General features: G+C 41.6%; 1 protein-coding gene across 1 annotated transcript in view; it reads right to left on the bottom strand.

Annotated features, from left to right (window-relative positions):
* hdac8 (histone deacetylase 8) overlaps positions 1-16,828 on the bottom strand; it is a 58,068-nt gene extending 41,240 nt beyond the window's left edge. The window contains exons 1-9 of the mRNA XM_080450631.1: positions 16,620-16,828; positions 14,841-14,893; positions 13,707-13,837; positions 9,738-9,879; positions 8,395-8,507; positions 8,032-8,109; positions 7,608-7,716; positions 5,654-5,826; positions 1,032-1,126 (exon numbers count right to left, since the gene is read on the bottom strand). Coding sequence (XP_080306757.1) covers positions 1,032-1,126; positions 5,654-5,826; positions 7,608-7,716; positions 8,032-8,109; positions 8,395-8,507; positions 9,738-9,879; positions 13,707-13,837; positions 14,841-14,893; positions 16,620-16,733 — 1,008 coding nt within the window. The 5' untranslated portion in view covers positions 16,734-16,828. The remainder of the gene's footprint in view (positions 1-1,031; positions 1,127-5,653; positions 5,827-7,607; positions 7,717-8,031; positions 8,110-8,394; positions 8,508-9,737; positions 9,880-13,706; positions 13,838-14,840; positions 14,894-16,619) is intronic.
* Between the last annotated feature and the right edge of the window lie 1,585 nt (positions 16,829-18,413).

Below are 18,413 nucleotides of genomic sequence, written 5' to 3'. Positions count from 1 at the left end.
GACTTGTTTAATATCGCGTCAAATAAGAACTGTGTTCCAAAAATAAACAAATTACCCGGCGGTTTGACTCATATGGATATGAAGCATCAACTGACGGTGAGAAAACGCTAATGTTACTGCGGCCAAATTAGTTACATTTTCTCCAGAAATAGACTTTTATCAAATATGAGTGACTGACTATCATAAACGATACAGCGACACCTCCCTGACAATATCGCCGGGACAATTTGTTTATTTTTGGACCACAATTCTTATATGAGACGATTCTAAGATGACCCAATGTTATTCTCCATAGAGAAATTACTTCCGCAAACCAGGGGATGAACGAGGGACATCAGGACTTCAGTACTCTATTCATTTGTATGTATGCGTGTGTTGGGTTCAATCGTCTCCAAGTTCCGGCAGGGGTTACGAGGGGGTTTCAGGGGGTCCCCAGCTAAAATTAAATAATAATTAGACCTGTTTGCTCCGACTGGGGAATTTTCATTTTTCAGAGTGAGAGATGGAGACGGTCGTTTAAACAGAAAGAAAGAGAGAAGAAACAGAGCATGTGAAAGAGAGAGAGAGAGAGGCAGAAAATAGAGAGAGAGAGAGAAACAAGCCTCTCTCTGTCACTTGAAGAGGACAGAGAATAATTGTCAAGAATCCCCCCCAACACACACACACACACACACACACACACACACACACACACACACACACACACACACACACACACCTGGAAACAAACCCCTTTATTGAGGTCCCGGCGGCCATCTTTGATTAGATGGAGTGACTCAGCATAGACGGGACACAGAGAGAGATGTGTGTGTGTGTGTGTGTGTGTGTGTGTGTGTGTGTGTGTGTGTGTGTGCATGATAGTGATAGTGAATGGAAGCATTTGTGTCAGTGTGGGAATAATGTAAAAGGCTTGTGACTGTACGAGCGGTGTGTGTGTGTGTGTGTGTGTGTGTGTGTGTGTGTGTGTGTGTGTGTGTGTGTGTGTGTGTGTGTGTGTGTGTGTGTGTGTGTGTGTGTGTGTGTGTGTGTACCTCGTGGTCTGGTATCTCGGAGGCCAGTGTCTGTCCCAGTACTGCAGCTGTCAGAAACGTCCAACAACGAGCTGTATTAGGCAGGTTATAACCTCCTGTACAGACAGACAGACAGAGACAGAGAGAGAGAGAGAGAAAGAGACATTAGGGGATTCTTAAAACCGCAAAAGGTTTAAAACCTAAAACCTCGATTGATTGAATAAGTTATTAGTCAAAAATTGTAAACAGCACAGAAGCAAAGTAAAACACGTGGGTTAAAGCAGTGCTTTTCATCCTTTTTCATGCCAAGGACCCCTAAATTGATATACACTTGGCCGCGGACCCCCCATCTGAAAATGTTTTGTGCCAGGGACCCCAAGAAGCAAAGATTTGAGTTTAAAAAGTTATGTTAAAAATGTATATATATTAAAAACTGTTCACTAATGTTCAAGATTTTTGAAAAATAGCAGATCTACAAGCTCATAGCGCGTCACGCTATGAGCTTGTATATCTGCTATTTTTAAATAGCCAAAGTATAAAAGGTTAAAGTTGTTTAAATGATTGCGATGCTATATTAACACATTTTGCTGGGGACCCCCTAGAACCTCCCCAAGGACCACTGGTGGTCCCCGTACCACTGGTTGAGATCCACTGGGTTAAAGGGATAACACAAAAAAAACTCCTTCATGGGGACTTGTTTCCATCGCGGTCCTATGTATTCAATTCATCAACTACAGTATGAAGGGCAGTATGAAGGGTTGGCGCTTCAGTCCCCTCAGTCTGTATGTCTGGGACAGGCCACCACCTGGCAGCTGCTTCAAGTGTTCAAAGGTTCAAAGCTTGAAACGTGTTATTAGGGGGCGCGGTCACTTCTATTCTACGGGAGCAAAAAGGGGTGGAGTCAGTGGTGTCTGGTTGCGGCGTTTTGATGTGTGCCGCTTTCAACGCCGTCTGAAACAAGCGCAGAGTTCAACATCGCTGAACTGTGACCGGGGCGTCAACCAATTAGGAAAGAAGCACCGTGGTGGTTGGTTGACCCCACTTGGCAGCGGTGTTAAAGTAATACAATGCAGGTCCACAAATAACGATTTTTAGCAGCCTCTGCTGGTCATTACCGTCACTACAGGTTGTTCGTTTATTCCTGCGTTACCCAGAATTCCATTTGTTTTCACCGGAAGACGGAAGCGTTTCAAAAAGCGTTCTTTTAATTGTTTTATACTATATGTGGATCGTTTCTCTTAGCCAGTGGAGCTTTAGTTACCGTGAGCTGTGTTTTCTTTTGCTGTTGTTTTTCGATCTTCAAATCCTACAATCCCTTAAAAACAGCGTGAGATTCCTTTTTGTTATTAGCTCGGTAGTTCCTGGCCAAACAGGAAACCGGTGCGGTAGTTCCTGGCCAAACAGGAAACCGGTGCATTTCCGTTTCCGTTTTCCGGCCGGATGACGTCATTTTCGCGGGAATGACTACCCTAGCCACCGTTTCAACATAAAATAGTTTATAAAAGGCTTTCGGGGGTGAAATTCATGGAGTGGGTGTTGTGAAACATTTGCCACTCACAAAAGATATACAATTTAACTTTAGTTTTGTTGAAAAAGTTACCTAGTATTACTTTAATTTCGTCGACAAAAACTATGATGAAATTTTTTTCGTCGACTACCTTTTTTCACTGACGAAAACTAAATGAAAACGAAATAAAAACTAAGCTATGATGACTAAAACTAAGACTAAATATATTGACAATTTTGTCAACAAATAAAAACTAAACTACAGTGTTAGGGAGGGACTAGGACTAGTGGAGAAGAGATCCAGTAGAACTAAAAGACAAGTCTTTTTGTGTTTGGTTGCGCTCCAGTGTTGCGCTCTGAAAATAGCCGATCTACAAGCTCACAGCATGTCGCAGCGCGGCACGTTGTGAGCTTGTAGATCGGCTATTTTCAGCATGCAACCAAGTGTAAAATCAGGCTTTACGACGCCATCAAGGCACCGCCAAAATACATTTTAGTCGTCAAAATAAACTGTAGATTTAGTCGACTAAATTGTACGATATCTAGTCGACTAAAACTAGACTAAAACCAAAACCTTTCAGATGACTACAATATGACTGAAACAAAATGACATTTTATTCAAAAGACTATGACTAAAACTAAATCGAAAGTTTCTGTCAAAATTCACACTGCTTGGCAGGCTTTTTTTTTGCTAACCAACCACTCCAAGGTAAGTCAAATGCACCACACACCACAAAGCTTTGTGGGACAATGTCCCGTCTTTGCTATATATGTAAAGTCGTGTCTTGATGTGTCTTGTTGTGATTTGGCACTATAATAACATTAAAATGAATGGAATTGAATTGATAACCGACACTGCCCACTGAGCATTCTTCGGGCTATTAGACGTCTAAAATATAATTGGTCTACCAGTGAAAGTTTTTTAGACGTCTAGGCTTAGCCTGGACGTTGATTAGCAGTTTTTTAAGCGTCTATTTATAGACCGTCTATATTATAGCCGTTGAAATGACGTTGTCTATAATATAGACGTCTATATATCGTCTAAGAGGCTAAGCCTAGACGTCTAAAAAAGTTAGACCAATTATAACCCCGTTTTTAGAGGGAGGTCTAATAGCCGACTATGGCTCACTGGGTGCCCACAACCCACAAGACAACATGGGGAAATGGATGTGTCTGACGCCTCAGCATTACGTCGGCTACAACGCCTCTGACGCAGATGTGTGACTGACTGACTGTACCCTTATGGTTCAATCTGTCTTTGTGCAAATAAACCTCCGTTTGGAGAGAGAGAGAGAGAGAGAGAGAGAGAGAGAGAGAGAGAGGGAGAGAGAGAGAGGAAGAGGTGTGCTATGGTCAAGTTAAGTGGGTGATGGAGAATGTCAGACTGACAAGAGGGGGAACGAGGGATTGTTTGAAGAAAAAAAAAGGAAAAGGACAAGAAATAGGGGAGAGAAAAAACAGTTGGCGGAAGGATAGAACGACTAAGAGAAATAGTGTGGGAAGAGGAGAGGGGGTGAACAGAAACAAAGAGAAGAGAGAGAGATAATGAACGCGAGCGGACTAGACATGGTCGTTGACAAAACTGGAGGAAGAGAGAGACAGAAAAAAAAAACTAAAGAAAATGATAGAGGGAGTGATAGGGAGAGAGAGAGGGAGGGAAAGGAACAGAGAGAGAGAGAGAGAGAGAGAGAGAGAGAGAGAGAAGAGGGATTGTAGTTGAGTAAAATGGCTTCATTGTGTCGTGTAATTAGTAGCTATCATCTGGTGTAGGGCTGAGGGCTTTTGGAACAGAGCGTGTGTGTGTGTGTGTGTGTGTGTGTGTGTGTGTGTGTGTGTGTGTGTGTGTGTGTGTGTGTGTGTGTGTGTGTGTGTGTGTGTGTGTGTGTGTGTGTGCGTGCGTGTGCGTGTGTAATTGTGTGCGAGTGAGTGAATGAATGAGATGGAGTCTGTCTGTGTGAGAGAGCCAGAACACAAACAGACACACCTAAACACATTGCACATGGTCCCTGGACTGCAATGCATTTAGTACAACAGAGGACCATTATACATCACCATGGTCTAACGCACGCGCACGCACGCACACACGCAAACGTCACGCACACGCAAACGTCACGCACGCACACACACGGTTATACGCATAGTCATACCAGACATAATCATTTACATTACACATTCACACGCATGCATACATACTAACCGGGAACGCATCTGTTTAACCAGATAAACCATTATTCTATACTTTGGCAAAAAAATAGCAGACATACAAGCTCATAGCGTGGCACCGAGTGCCAGCTGCATGACCGAGTGCCGCACTATGAGCTTGTAGATCTGCTATTTTAGAAAAGTCGTGAAAATGTGTGCAAATCTTTGAATATAGTACATATTTTTTAAAGACAACATTTTTAACTCAAATCTTTTCTTCTGGGGGTCCCTGGAAGAAAATGTTTTCAAATGGGGGGGAAACATCATAAATATATCGGTCAAAACATGAGTAATCGGGGTGTAGGACTCTCCAGAATTTGGGTTCAGCATCGGATCCAAAAATCTGGCATCGGTCATTCTCAGTGGTGGAAAAAGTACTCAAATGTTTTACTTAAGTAAAAGTACCAATACTGCAATATAAAAATACTCTGTTACAAGTAAAAGTCCAAAATTAAAAATGTACTTGAGTAAAAGTACAAAAGTATTGGCATCAAAATGTACTTAAAGTACCAAAAGTAAAAGTACTAAATATTTGAAAATAGCCGATCTACAAGCTCACAACGCGTCGCATTGTGAGCTTGTAGATCTGCTATTTTCAAATAGCCTAGGTATAAAATAGGGCTAAAGTGGTTAATGTTTGTTTTATAATGTAATGATTTATATATGCAAAGTAACTAGTAACTAAAGTGTTCAAAGAAATGTAGGGGAGTAAAGGTACAATATTTGCCTCTGAGATGTAGTGGAGTAGAAGTAAAAGTATTGGAAATTGGAAATACTCAAGTAAAGTACAAATACCTCAAAACTGTACTTAAGTACAGTACTTAAGTAAATCTACTTAGTTACTTTCCACCACTGGGTCATTCTCTAACATTCACACACGCATGCACACACACACACACACACACACACACACACACACACACACACAGGCCTACCTCCTCCCAGCAGCAGTGTGGGTAGGTGCCACTGCAGCACGTGGCGCAGACACTGGCCCACCCCGACGGGCGTCATGTTGAAGCAGCACATGGGGTCGCCCGCCATGGTGTCCGCTCCCAGCTGCATCACCACCGCTTCCGGGTTGAACAGCGCCCGCACCTCCTGCATCACGCTGACAAACAACCAGCCCAGTGGGGACAGGAAATGAGACGTCAACAGGGCGGGGGGGGGGGGGACTCAAAACGTTTACATTCACTAGCCACTAACAGTGGAGGGTGTGGGGGAACTTACAAAGTCAATTCCTGTGGTCACAATACGTTTATTTTATTAACCCATTAAGACCTGGAACTGTGTCATTTTTTAATTTGAGCTAAAAAGCATTAATTTACACTTTGAGCTATTCAAAAATAGCAGATATACAAGCTCATAGCGCGGCACCGAGTGCCGCGCTACGAGCTTGTAGATCTGCTATTTTTGAAAAATCGTGAAAATGTTTGCAAATCTTTGAATATATATACTTTTAAAGCGAACATTTTTAACTCAAATCTTAGCTTCTGGGGGTCCCTGGAACAAAATATTTTGATGGGGGTCCGCGGCCAAATACATATCATGTTGGGGGTCCTGGACATGAAAAAGATTGAGCACCACTGATACAGAAACATACGTTTTTCAGAAAACTGTTGAGATTTAGGAGACATGTAGAATCGGCTTCAGGTCTTAAAGGGTTAAATGTATTTATCTTATCTTCATAGAACAATCAGAAATATACTATATATACTGTATACACACACAGTCAGACACCGTATATAAATTTGAGTTTCTTCGCTGTTCGTCTTACTGTAGTTAGAGCTAAAGGTCACTATACGCAGACTGTGCAGTGCAGCATTGACGCATGTGAAGTGACGCTCATAAAACCAACTGGAAGGATCGCGCTGCCGCATGCCCATTGAAAAGACATACAAATAATGTTGCACCGCGTGACGACGTCTGGAAATAGAACAGTGGCGCATGATTCGGAACGCCGGGCGGAACGTCAACTCATGCTGGCGCGCGACTAACGCCGGCGGTGTGGGGTAGGTTCATTGACAATAATGGGGGCCTGCCGTTTTTACGCGTGCCGTTCGCAGCCTGTGTGTAATGGCCTTAAGATGCTCGAAACCTTGGTAGTAATTTATTATAACTCACATTGGGAGCATGATCCAGCGTGCAGACTCTGTTTTTCTGCTTTAGTTTGTTCTTCTGTCCAGTAGGGCATTAACGAATAGTGATTTATGGTATTCGAATTATTCGACCCAAAAGTATTCGAATAGTCGATTATTCGGTTTGATTATAAAAAAATAAAAAAATAAAATTAAAAAAAGGTTTTGTTTTTTTGTTTTTTTTTCAATGGCATTGATGACTTGACTCAAGGAATGCAAGTTGACGTCACACCAGAGCTCACAGCTGCGTGTCTGCTCTAGAAAAGCCACTAAAAAAAAATATCAAAAAAAAACACAAAACAAACTTTTTTATTTTTTTTAATAATCGAATAGTTGTTTGATAGTCGAATAGTCGGTTTGATATTCGAATATTCAAATATTCGACTATTCTGTGAATGCCCTACTGTCCAGCACGTTCAGATGAGCGTGCTCTATTAACTTTTTGTGTCCTATCCTACCTAGTAAACACCTGGTAGTATTTGTGTCCTATCTTTCCTAGTAAACACCTGGTAGTATTTGTGTCCTATCTTACCTAGTAAACACCTGGTAGTATTTGTGTCCTATCTTACCTAGTAAACACCTGGTAGTATTTGTGTCCTATCTTACCTAGTAAACACCTGGTAGTATTTGTGTCCTATCTTACCTAGTAAACACCTGGTAGTATTTGTGTCCTATCTTACCTAGTAAACACCTGGTAGTATTTGTGTCCTATCTTACCTAGTAAACACCTGGTAGTATTTGTGTCCTATCTTACCTAGTAAACACCTGGTAGTATTTGTCATCCTTGATACCATCCTCCATTGGAACGTTGACTGCATACCAACGACCTTTCCCCAACCCTGTGTCACACAGGTCCCCCGTACCTACAACACGCACGCACGCACGCACGCACACACAATATTATTATATCATCATTATAACACACAGCATTAATCTGACCAGATAACAAGGTCAAAGGTGAATGCTGATATCATGTGGACACACACAGCTTTGGTACTGTGCATGGATGTGAAGATTAACCACTTATGCCCTATATATAATTAATCGTATGACTAATTAGTGAAACTAGCAGATCAGCCATTCGTGATAAAAATGCCCAAAGTAGACCAGGATAAAAGAGGTTAAATGGACAGACAGATGGATTGGATTTGACCGTAAAGTGTACATCAGCCACTGACCAGGGAAGAATCCAGGAGAGAACTTGTGGAGGGACACGGTCATGACCTTGGAGGTGAAGCTGAACGCGTCTTCCACACCTGAGAGGAGGAGACACAATCACAATGGATTGGATAAAGAATGGATGGACACACAGACTGGAGGACAGACAGACGTATGTAGCATATGCTTAGTGAGAAGAACAAAGCATGGTATTGGACTATAGTATACCGCAGTCATAGGTAGGTTAAAAGTGGAGGAATTAAATTATATTGATGGCAACATTCATTAAATATAATATTTCTGTAAAGGTGAAGGAAAAGGAAAAGGAAAAAAAAAAAAAACAGAACAGAGTTCATATGTATGTCTGGACTGTGTGTGTGTACCGTCGCCGTGGTGCAGGTCTACGTCCACATATAGAACTCTCTCATATTTCTCCCTCAGTTTGAGAATTCCCAGCACAGCATCATTGACATAGCAGAACCCTGACGCCTCATCTCTGAGAGAGAGAGAGAGAGAGAGAGAGAGAGAGAGAGAGAGAGAGAGAGAGAGAGAGAGAGAGAGAGAGAGAGAGAGAGAGAGAGAGAGAGAGAGAGAGAAAGAGAGAGTCAGAGAGAGAGAGAGAGAGAGAGAGAGACAGAGAGACAGAGAGACACAGAGAGACACAGAGAGAGAAACAGTGAAAGAGAGACATAGAAAAAAAGAGATATAGAGAGACATAGAGACATAGAGACAGAGAGAGACAGAGAGAGACAGACAAAGAAGAAAGAGAGAGATGGAGAATGAAAGAGAGACAGATTCGAGACAGACGTTGCAAAAGTCAATTATAGCAGACCTCATGAATATAAAGAGAGAACACTGAACAACTCTTTTACAAACACACACACAGAGAACTGTTCTACACTTTAACTAATTATAAGTGTTTCACATTCACTCTCAGATAGGCTTTATTTATCCCTCAGGAAGCTGCTTTGCTCGTTTCAAAACAGCATAAAAAAAAGTACCAAAGCACAAAGAAGGGACAACAACAATTAACCCATTAAGACCTGAGGCCGATTCTACAAAGTCCTAACAGTTTTTGAAAAAACCTATGTTTCTATATCAGTGGTTCTCTAACTTTTTCATGTCAAGGACCCCCAAAATGATATGTATTTGGCCTGCGGACCCCCATCTCAAAAGATTTCGTTCGAGGGACCCCAAGAAGCAAAGATTTGAGTGACAAATGTTCGCTTTTAAAATATATATATTCAAAGATTTGCACAAATTTTCACGATTTTTCAAAAATAGCAGATCTACAAGCTCGTAGTGCGGCACCGAGTGCCGCACTACAAGCTTGTATATCTGCTATTTTTGAATAGCCAAAGAAATCTTTAAAATGACACAGATACGTTCCCGGGCTTAATGGGCTAAACTCCTTTTCCCACTTGCACTGAAAGTGTCAATTTCTGTGAAATTCTGTTGTTATAAATTATATATATATATATATATATGTCTGTTAGGTTCTTGCCTAAGATGTATTGGGTCAATTTGAGAACTGCTCAGCCGATCAACTTCACACTCGGCACCGACTGCACTTCCTTGGGTTCTCAGCAAGTGTGAAGTCCAAGAGGATAAATGGTTCTCTCTCTCTCCAGGCATGCAAAGGATAGACAGATATGTGTGTGTGTGTGCGTGTGCGTGTGCGTGTGCGTGTGTGTGTGTGTGTGTGTGTGTGTGTGTGTGTTCTTACTTCTTGGCGTGGTGCCAGCCCCCAGCCCAGTTGATGGCCACCTCACAGCGCTGGTCCAGCAAACACTGCGCTGCTGTGAGCGTAGCGCCCCCTACCGCCGCCGCATAGTCATAGATCCCCTCCACCACGGGGCAGTCATAACCTGCAAGACAGAGAGACAGACAGAGAGACAGACAGACAGACAGACAGACAGACAGACAGACAGACAGACAGACAGACAGACAGACAGACAGACAGACAGACAGACAGAGAGACAGACAGAGAGACAGACAGACAGACAGACAGACAGACAGACAGACAGACAGACAGACAGACAGAAGATAAGAGATGGGTCGCACGTACCGTATATATGTAAGACCAGCGCATGTTCAGAAATGTTATCAACGTGAACTGTTGTTCCTGTCAATTCATCTATTCTTCTCAAATGCAGTGGTTCGGTAACACTGTAAATTAAGGTTGGGTCTATAATGCATTATAGACACAACCTTTAAGTGTATGCAGTGCATTTCCCCTCATTTCAAGGGGATTTAATATCTATCTCTACTTGTAGAGAGAGAGACAAGTCAAGCTGGAACAAAGAATAGGTGAAGCAGCAGAAAAGGAGGGGTGACTAATGCCTGAGTTATACTTGAGTTATACTCAACCAAAAACGGAGGATCACAACTCGTCACAAAGTTCTGGTGAGTGTAAATTCAGGCTTAAAGGTGAGTCAGGAAATGAGGAGGAGACTGCAAGACAGACGAACACACTCACCCAGACATAAAAACAGAAACACAGACAGACAGACAGACAGACAGACAGACAGACAGACAGACAGACAGACAGACAGACAGACAGACAGACAGACAGACAGACAGACAGACAGACAGACAGACAGAGAGAGAGAGAGAGAGAGAGAGAGGGAGGTGTAGACGACAAGGAAGGATGGGAGGACTCAGGACAGACAAGACAGAGGTGTGGAAAGGAAGAGAGAGAGAGAGAGAGAGAGAGTCCCGAAAACAAAGGAAGGATGGCAGAGGGTGGAGAGGATGGAGAGGGTGGAGCGATGGAGGGAGGAACAGAGAGATGAACAGAGAGAGAGAAAGAACGGGGGGGGGGGTTACTGGAAGACGTGTGTCTAAAGTTAGATACTCTGGCATAAGATAGGAAGAGAAGCCCGGTCCGCCGTCCAATAACAACAAACTACGCTGGGATACTTCCAGCAACGTCCCGCCCTATTGGTCGGGTCGGGTCACGGTGGTGGGTGGGGGGTGGGTAAGGTTCTGTGTGAAAGCCCCGGGACGCTGGGCAGCAGCAGACAGGAAGACGGGCGGGGTGAATCTGTCAGCGAGGCGTACTGGCGTAGTGCAGAACAATAGAGAGGACACTCTCTGACACGCGTCTGTAGGACGAGGCGTGTGGACGGTGTGGAGACTAGAGGACAATGGGACGGTTTTGGGCAGCGTGTTCCTTCCTGGGGAGTTCATCTCTACGCTGGTACAATGTGATGTCAATGAACGAGACAGTATCAGGGAGCTTGTAGAAGAAAACTATACACACAATATGGACGAAAATTCATAATCTCAATATTTATCTAACTATCTCAATAGGGACACAATATACTATATGACTATGGGGTCACACTTTTTTTTTTTTACAAATTAAAGGAGTTAGTTCACCCCAAAAATTACTTATTTTCTATCAATTACACACACCATGAAGCATTGAATTCATGGAGATTTTTTTGTTTTGTCACATTCCTGAGCCAATGATTTGATTACCGGCGGAAAGATGCTAATGTATCCGGTTGGAGACTCAAAGTAGAGTCTTTGAGTCTCCTACCGGAAATAAACACGGTCATCAAATTATTGGCTCAGGAATGCGTCAAAAACAAACAAAATCTCCATGAATTCAATGCTTCATGGGGTGTGTAATTGATAAAAAATAAGTATTTTTTTGGGTGAACTATTCCTTTAAGTGTCGCAACAGTTAAAACTGAACATTCTTCAAAAAACAGTGCTATAATAGCGGTATATTCTTCTGACATTTAGTCTCGGTGCCGACCAATTCAGTCTCTGTGGTACGCCTAGACTGAACTGGTCTGGCAGAATCATATTTACGCATTAAATGCCAAGACACATACTCAGACTCATTCATTCCAAATGGTATAATACCGTTTAATTACTCTGATGTATATTGATCCACTAACTGTGGGATGTGGATACTTTGGCCATGACTGGATATAAATCTGGAAAATTATGTCACAGATCTGATGAAGGGTCATTTATGCGGCTGAAACGTCCTGTTTTTATGTAATTTAGTGAATGCTGGGAGAGAATAGCGCCTACACGTACAAAAAGAGAAGTTTCACCTACTGTATCTGTTTCATCATCAACCTGTTATTTTGGTGTATACCGGTGGTTCTCAAAGTGGGGTCCGGGGACCCCCAGGGGTCCTTGGGCGAGTTCCAGGAGGTCCCTAGTAAAATGTGTTCATATAGATCACAATCGTTTTGACCACTATATCTATTTATTTGTTGGCTATTAAAAAATAGCAGATCTACAAGCTGCGCTATGAGCTTGTAGATCTGCTATCTTTGAGATTATTTGGAAAAATATAGAAAATGTTTGGAAAATTTTGAATAATTTTGAAAATAAATTTTACCCATGGGGTCTGTGGCCAAATTCATATCAATTTGGGGGTCCTTGACTTAAAAAAGTTTGAGAACCACTGGTGTATACGATTTAGCAATCCAGTGTTGCAGTGCCCTCTGCTGTCCAAAAAGTGCTACTACCAGTGGATACTAAAGGAGCACTGGTCTCTCAAGACGGACATGTTGGCTCCCACAATGTTCAAATGCCTCTGCCCGCCTGGCTTTGTTTTACACATTTTGTTCATTATTAAGAATAGCTACTTTAATTATTTGTATTACAGTTGTAGGCTACAAGACATGTGGTATGATAGGTGAAAAAAGTCCCAATAAACCATTTGAAAATAGAAAATTTCAAATACTGTCCACTATAACTACAAATGTGTAAATTGGCCCACAACCTTTTTTATGTTGGCCTGAGTGCTTCAAACTATCAAACTCAGTCTTTTTATTGAAGTGATGAAGTAAGGAAAATATCAATGAATCACGATAATATGATTAATGCTTTAAACTACCTATTACCATTATAATGTTTTCAAAAATATCCAAAATGGCAAATTTTGATGGTGTAGCCAATGAAATTTCATCTAAATCACTTGCTGCCTCCAGACACCTGACATCTCTTTGCTTTAACCAACTTGTCAATGTCATAATATAACTTAATGCCTATTATGTGTCACCTATTAGTTTTCTTGCAATGCACACACACACACACACACACTTAGCAGTCTGTACTTCGGAGGCTCTGACAATGAATAGAAAATAAAGTAGAAGTCCTGCTTTATAATGCGTTTAATCCCTACTGAAGCATAACTAAATAGCTGCTTCGGCAAAAAAATAATAGCTACCTGTTCTCAATTTTTTACCAGGTGGAATCACAGATTCTCTGTATAGTGTTCGAAGATTGCTTGAGAGACTACGGGAGAACTAAAACTACATTTTTCTCCATCACAAAATTCCTCTATTTCCCATATCATCTCTTCTTCTGTAGCCTTCAGAGGAAATATGGAAACGGCTACTCCATTCCAAACCTCCTGTGGACTCCGCAGTCCTGTGGTATGTTATCAAGGCAAAGCTCGCCAGAGCTTTCACTCGTCACCTGTTGTCTCGCTGAAAATCTCTAAAGTGTTCATTCGGGTGGGGATGGGCCACATGCTTTTACAGAGCATGTTTATTTCAATGATCAATCCATTGATTGTGTTCCGGTATAGTATAGTTTAAATTTCTATTTATCCGTATCACAATGAAAACTAATTTTCCCACACAATGAAAACTCATTTTCCCACAGGTTGGAAATCGCTCGCTGCCCTATGCCAGGTTATAATCAGACCCCCTCTTACCCAGGCCGTAGTCAGTAGACTGGGGGTCATCGTTGTCTCCATCCTGGCTGATCTTATGGAGGTGCTCCAGGTAGGCGTCTGTGTGGAACTGGGCCATCTCCTCAATGGTGGCAGCACGAGGTTTGACGATGCTGACAGGGAGAGAGAAGAAGAAGCAACATGTTGAAGTGTAACAGGTGCACATAAGCAAGTAGAAGACAGTAATTGAACGGCTGAAATTCTCAAGATGTGTCATGATGTGCTTGTTGGTTTGAGGAACTATTTTGTGCTTTGGGTCACTGATATGCTTCAGCCACGTCCCTGAGTTACAATTCACATAATCGTCGCTGTCGGGCGTGAACCTTGTATGTCCAAAACCATTACTTTTCAGGGGGAAAACAACTGTGTTCCCAATGGATTACATGTAGTTATTATGTAGTCACAAGCTCTTCTCAATACTTTCCACTGGTTGAATATTTATAAGACACACACAGACAAAACGATTCAAAAATAGCAGATAAAATATTTACTTTAAGTGTCTGCTAAATGGCTAAATATTCATTGCAATTCAGCCTTTCCCAATTCTTTCTGTTTACACTCCATTTGAAGTTATTTTTATTAATTATTTTGTTGTCAAACCACCGTATACAAGTTTACTGTACAGAGATGAGAGAATAATTTCAATTTGATTAACTCTATAGGCTGTACTCAAATAGTACATACTGTACGAAACCTCTTCATGGTCTGGCACCTAGCTACCTAAGTTGAGCTGCTAAATCCTTATGTGCCTGTCCGTAGCCTGAGGTCCTCTGATTTGGCCCTACTGGTTGTTCCTAAGTCCAGATTGGTGACCAAGGGTGACTGCCGGGCCATCAAGGCACCTAGACTCTGGATCAGCCTGCCGGAGGACCTCAGGTTAGCCTTATCCCTTAAGGCTTTGAATTTTAATTACCTTGTTGTTCTGATTGTTTTGATTTCACTCATTACTTGTTCCTAATTTCCTTTCTGTTTGATTTCCTTATTGTATTTCTTTTATCTGTACAAGTACTTGTAACATTAAGAAAGGTGCTGTATAAATAAATTGTATTATCATTATTATGATTATGTTGATTATTATTATTATTATTATTATTATGAAAACAATTCATAACTCACGTCATATGTTCCAGAAGATCGTAGGCTTCTATCAGTGAGTGGACCATGCTGGCCTGAAAAGAATCACAACAGTGCTGGTTAAAAGACACTTTAAAGGCAAAATCTCTATTTTTATTCTCTCAGTCAACGATTCTCAAAGTGCCATTTTCAAAACATTGTTGACAAATGTTGACAAATCTGGACAAGATTTGTGCCAGGGTCCAGCTGGCACAAAATGGTTTCAAAAGGGGGTCTGTGGACAAATACATATCAATTTGAGGGTCGTTGACGTGAAAATGTTTGAAAACCACTGCTTGTCTAGGTGATTGACTCAGCTCTTCGTAGAAGGACAAACACTACAGACCACAGAGAATAAGAAAGACAGTTCCAAATAGCATATTTTACATCATCAAATAAAACTCTTTAAGAATACATGTGAATGCAATTTTAAAGACAACGAATCTCGGAATGAGCCTTTACCTAATGAAGTCATTCAAACTTGTAACTAACTAGTAACTAACTAGTAGCTATGAGGCTGCACTAAGATCAGTGTTAAATCCATATACAAGGTTTCATTTATGTCTCTCTATACTCAACTGGTAATGTGCCCAGATCAGGGACAACCCCCAAAAAAACACCCCACATTTTTTGGGGGTGACACGTGCCCCTGCAGTGGCCCTAGTCCTAGAATAATGGCTGTGATATTACATGCATGTATGTTATGCAATATCACAGCTTTCTAGGGCTACAGTGGCCCCTGCACGGTCTTGCAAATTAATGCCACCAAATTAACACTTACAGTACGGGTTCATTTGGCTACATTTGTACGCTTTCAGAGTTAAACTACTATAATTCAATAATTTAGTAGTAAACTACTAAATGCACTGTAGAAATCTGGGTTAAATGCACTAACTCTGATTTTACTGTGGACCAACTGGTCAGGTTACTCCTTGGCCTCACACCCAGAACTCATTTACTCCTGCTCATTATGCTAGGGTGGGATGGCTCAGGGTAGAGCAGGACAGAGTACAGCGACTTACAATAGGCCTGGTCTACAAGATACATGACTACGCCACAAAGACACCATCCATGTACCTGTCAGACTTCTTCAAAAACGTAAAAGACGCACAACACCAGAGGGAGCTCCACTGATCTCACTCAATCCAGATTCAACACAAACCATGGGGTCAAATAATTTGTTCTACTGCTAAGCCACCAAAATATGGAATACCCGGTCCCTACCAACAGCCATAAAAAAGTGTGGATCCTTACTCTCCTTCAAAACCGTTCAAAAAGAGCACTTATGGCGGCTGCAATTCGAATCCCCCCCCTCCCCCCTGTTTACTGTACATATTTTTCTTCTTGATTACTCATTTTTTGCATAGTAGTGTATAATTGTCTGTCATTAAACGTTTCGATGAATTGAGTACAAAGGACCCCAATGGAAACACACAGCCACGGTGCTTACTGCTTTCTTGGGTTTAAAAACCTCTAAAAGGACCTTGTATTGAATTGTACTTTCTGTGCTTTTGTGCAAACTGTTAATCAATCAATCAATCAATCATTCAATCAATCAAGTGCTGCTATTCTTGGCTAAAGTTCCCCTCAGAATAGAGATGCTACTGCTAGGGTTCAAGTGGTTAATGTACAACAAATTATCCTATCACACAAAGATTTGATGGTCCCCCTGTAGTAACTCTGAGGACCCCCTCGGGGTCCCGGACCCCCTGTTGAAGACCCCTACTATACATTGAAGTAGTGGTAGTGGTCCCTGGCTGCAGCATCTCATCCATAACTCACCCTGTTGGGGACTTTACTCAGAGAGTCGCAGGTCTCTATGTAGTCTGGACTGTACACGTAGCACACCTTCCGTTTGACAGCACCGTCATGCTCTCCGTCTGCTTGACAACTCATTGATAACCGGATAAACAAAGTAGTAATTAAGAGGGATAGATATTAAAAATAGAGTATGATAAAAGAAAAGGACCAGTTCCTTCTTCTTTTCTTCTTTTCCCTCCTGGTGTGTTTCACCATCAACAGTCCGCCACGGAACAGGTGTTGCTGATACTTAGGCCCCCCCTGGTGGAAAATGCTTCCAAATCCAAATGTATACTTATGTTGGTGTTTTTTATTGTTTTATATACAGACGAATACTCATTTTAATATTTATGATGAATGTGCTGTAATTACTCTTGTCAAATGCTTGTCATAGCTGATAACTACAACTCTCTCTCTTTGCGAGCCGTGTTAACGGTCGGACATGTATAGGCGCGAGGCATTCTGGGTCTTGTAGTTCTTTTGAGTTCCCAGGAGACTTTTATGCAAAGAGGTGCAGGAACAAATACAATCCCATTGCATCCCCCTCAAATATCCTCATGACAGTCAGTAATTGTCTGGTCTGATTAAAATATGGTTTCTTCTTCATTCATCCATTTGTAATTGTAAACAACCTTATTTTACCCTTTGTAGAAAACTTGTAGACATTTTAAAAAGACATTTTATCAAAACATCTCATTTGCCCCCCTGCTTTATGCAAGTGTCCCATAACCACATTCACCCTGGTGTATCTGTTTTGAAGTTACATAGTGCTTAAGTTAGACGTTATACAGGAGAAAAACACATGTTACATCATGTTCATCATAGAAACGTCAAGGATACAGACACAGAAAAGTCTTGCGACTTGTTTTCATAGTGGTCCTTGGTATTTCTACATTGCAGTATTGATACTTTCACTTAAGTAACAAATGTGAGTACTTTTTCCACCACTGATGTTTTTAAGATGTCCATTCACTGGAACAAAGAACACTATAATTAGAAACACTAATTAGACCGGATGATTATACATAATCTCTTGCCAGATAGATCATTTATCATCTTTTAAATCACTTCCAGTCCACTCCAGTCTGCATAGATGGCACATTGGGCTGATGGAATCACTTTATATTCCCTCCATCCAGCCTGTCTGACCGAGGACTGGAAGCCAGAGAAGAAAGGAGACGCGGGCCGGGGTACTACCAGTGTTGCCATGTCGGCTTATTATACGCGATTTTAGGCTTGTTTTTCTGGTAAGTTGCTTTTAAATATTATTGGTGGTCGCAGTTATTTGGCCTTGTTTCTAAAGTGTAGTTGCTTATTTGGGATTGTTTCCTATGTTGTTTAAACCAGTGATTCTCAAACATTTTCATGTCAAGATTCAAGAACCCCGAAATTTATATGTCTGCAGAGTCCAGACCCAACTGTCTGAAAATATTTTGTGCTAGAGACCCCCATACAAGATTTTGTGGATTTGAATATTCCTATCACTTTTTTTTCTCCAAGATTTTTCTTTGAAAATAGCAGATCTACAAGCTCACATATACCTGCTATTTTCAAATATCCGATACGTGCTCGTGGCCTAAGTTGCTTCTTTTGGGCTTGTTTTCCTAGACCTGGTTGCGTGTTTCTTTCGTAAAACCTGGCAACACTGTGTACCACTTGAAGCCGCTTGAAGCAAGCAACGCTCCTCTACCTGCTCTGCACCAATCGGAGTGCGTCATTGGTGGACGTCAAGGACGTAGGTGACGACGTACAGCCAATGAGAGAACGGCCTGCAAA

Source organism: Gymnoscopelus braueri (assembly GCF_963280865.1).
Source record: "Gymnoscopelus braueri genome assembly, chromosome: 15".
Classification (NCBI taxonomy): Eukaryota; Metazoa; Chordata; class Actinopteri; order Myctophiformes; family Myctophidae; genus Gymnoscopelus; species Gymnoscopelus braueri.
The sequence above is the reverse complement of the archived record's forward strand: the minus strand, read 5'-3'. Positions and strand labels throughout refer to the sequence as shown.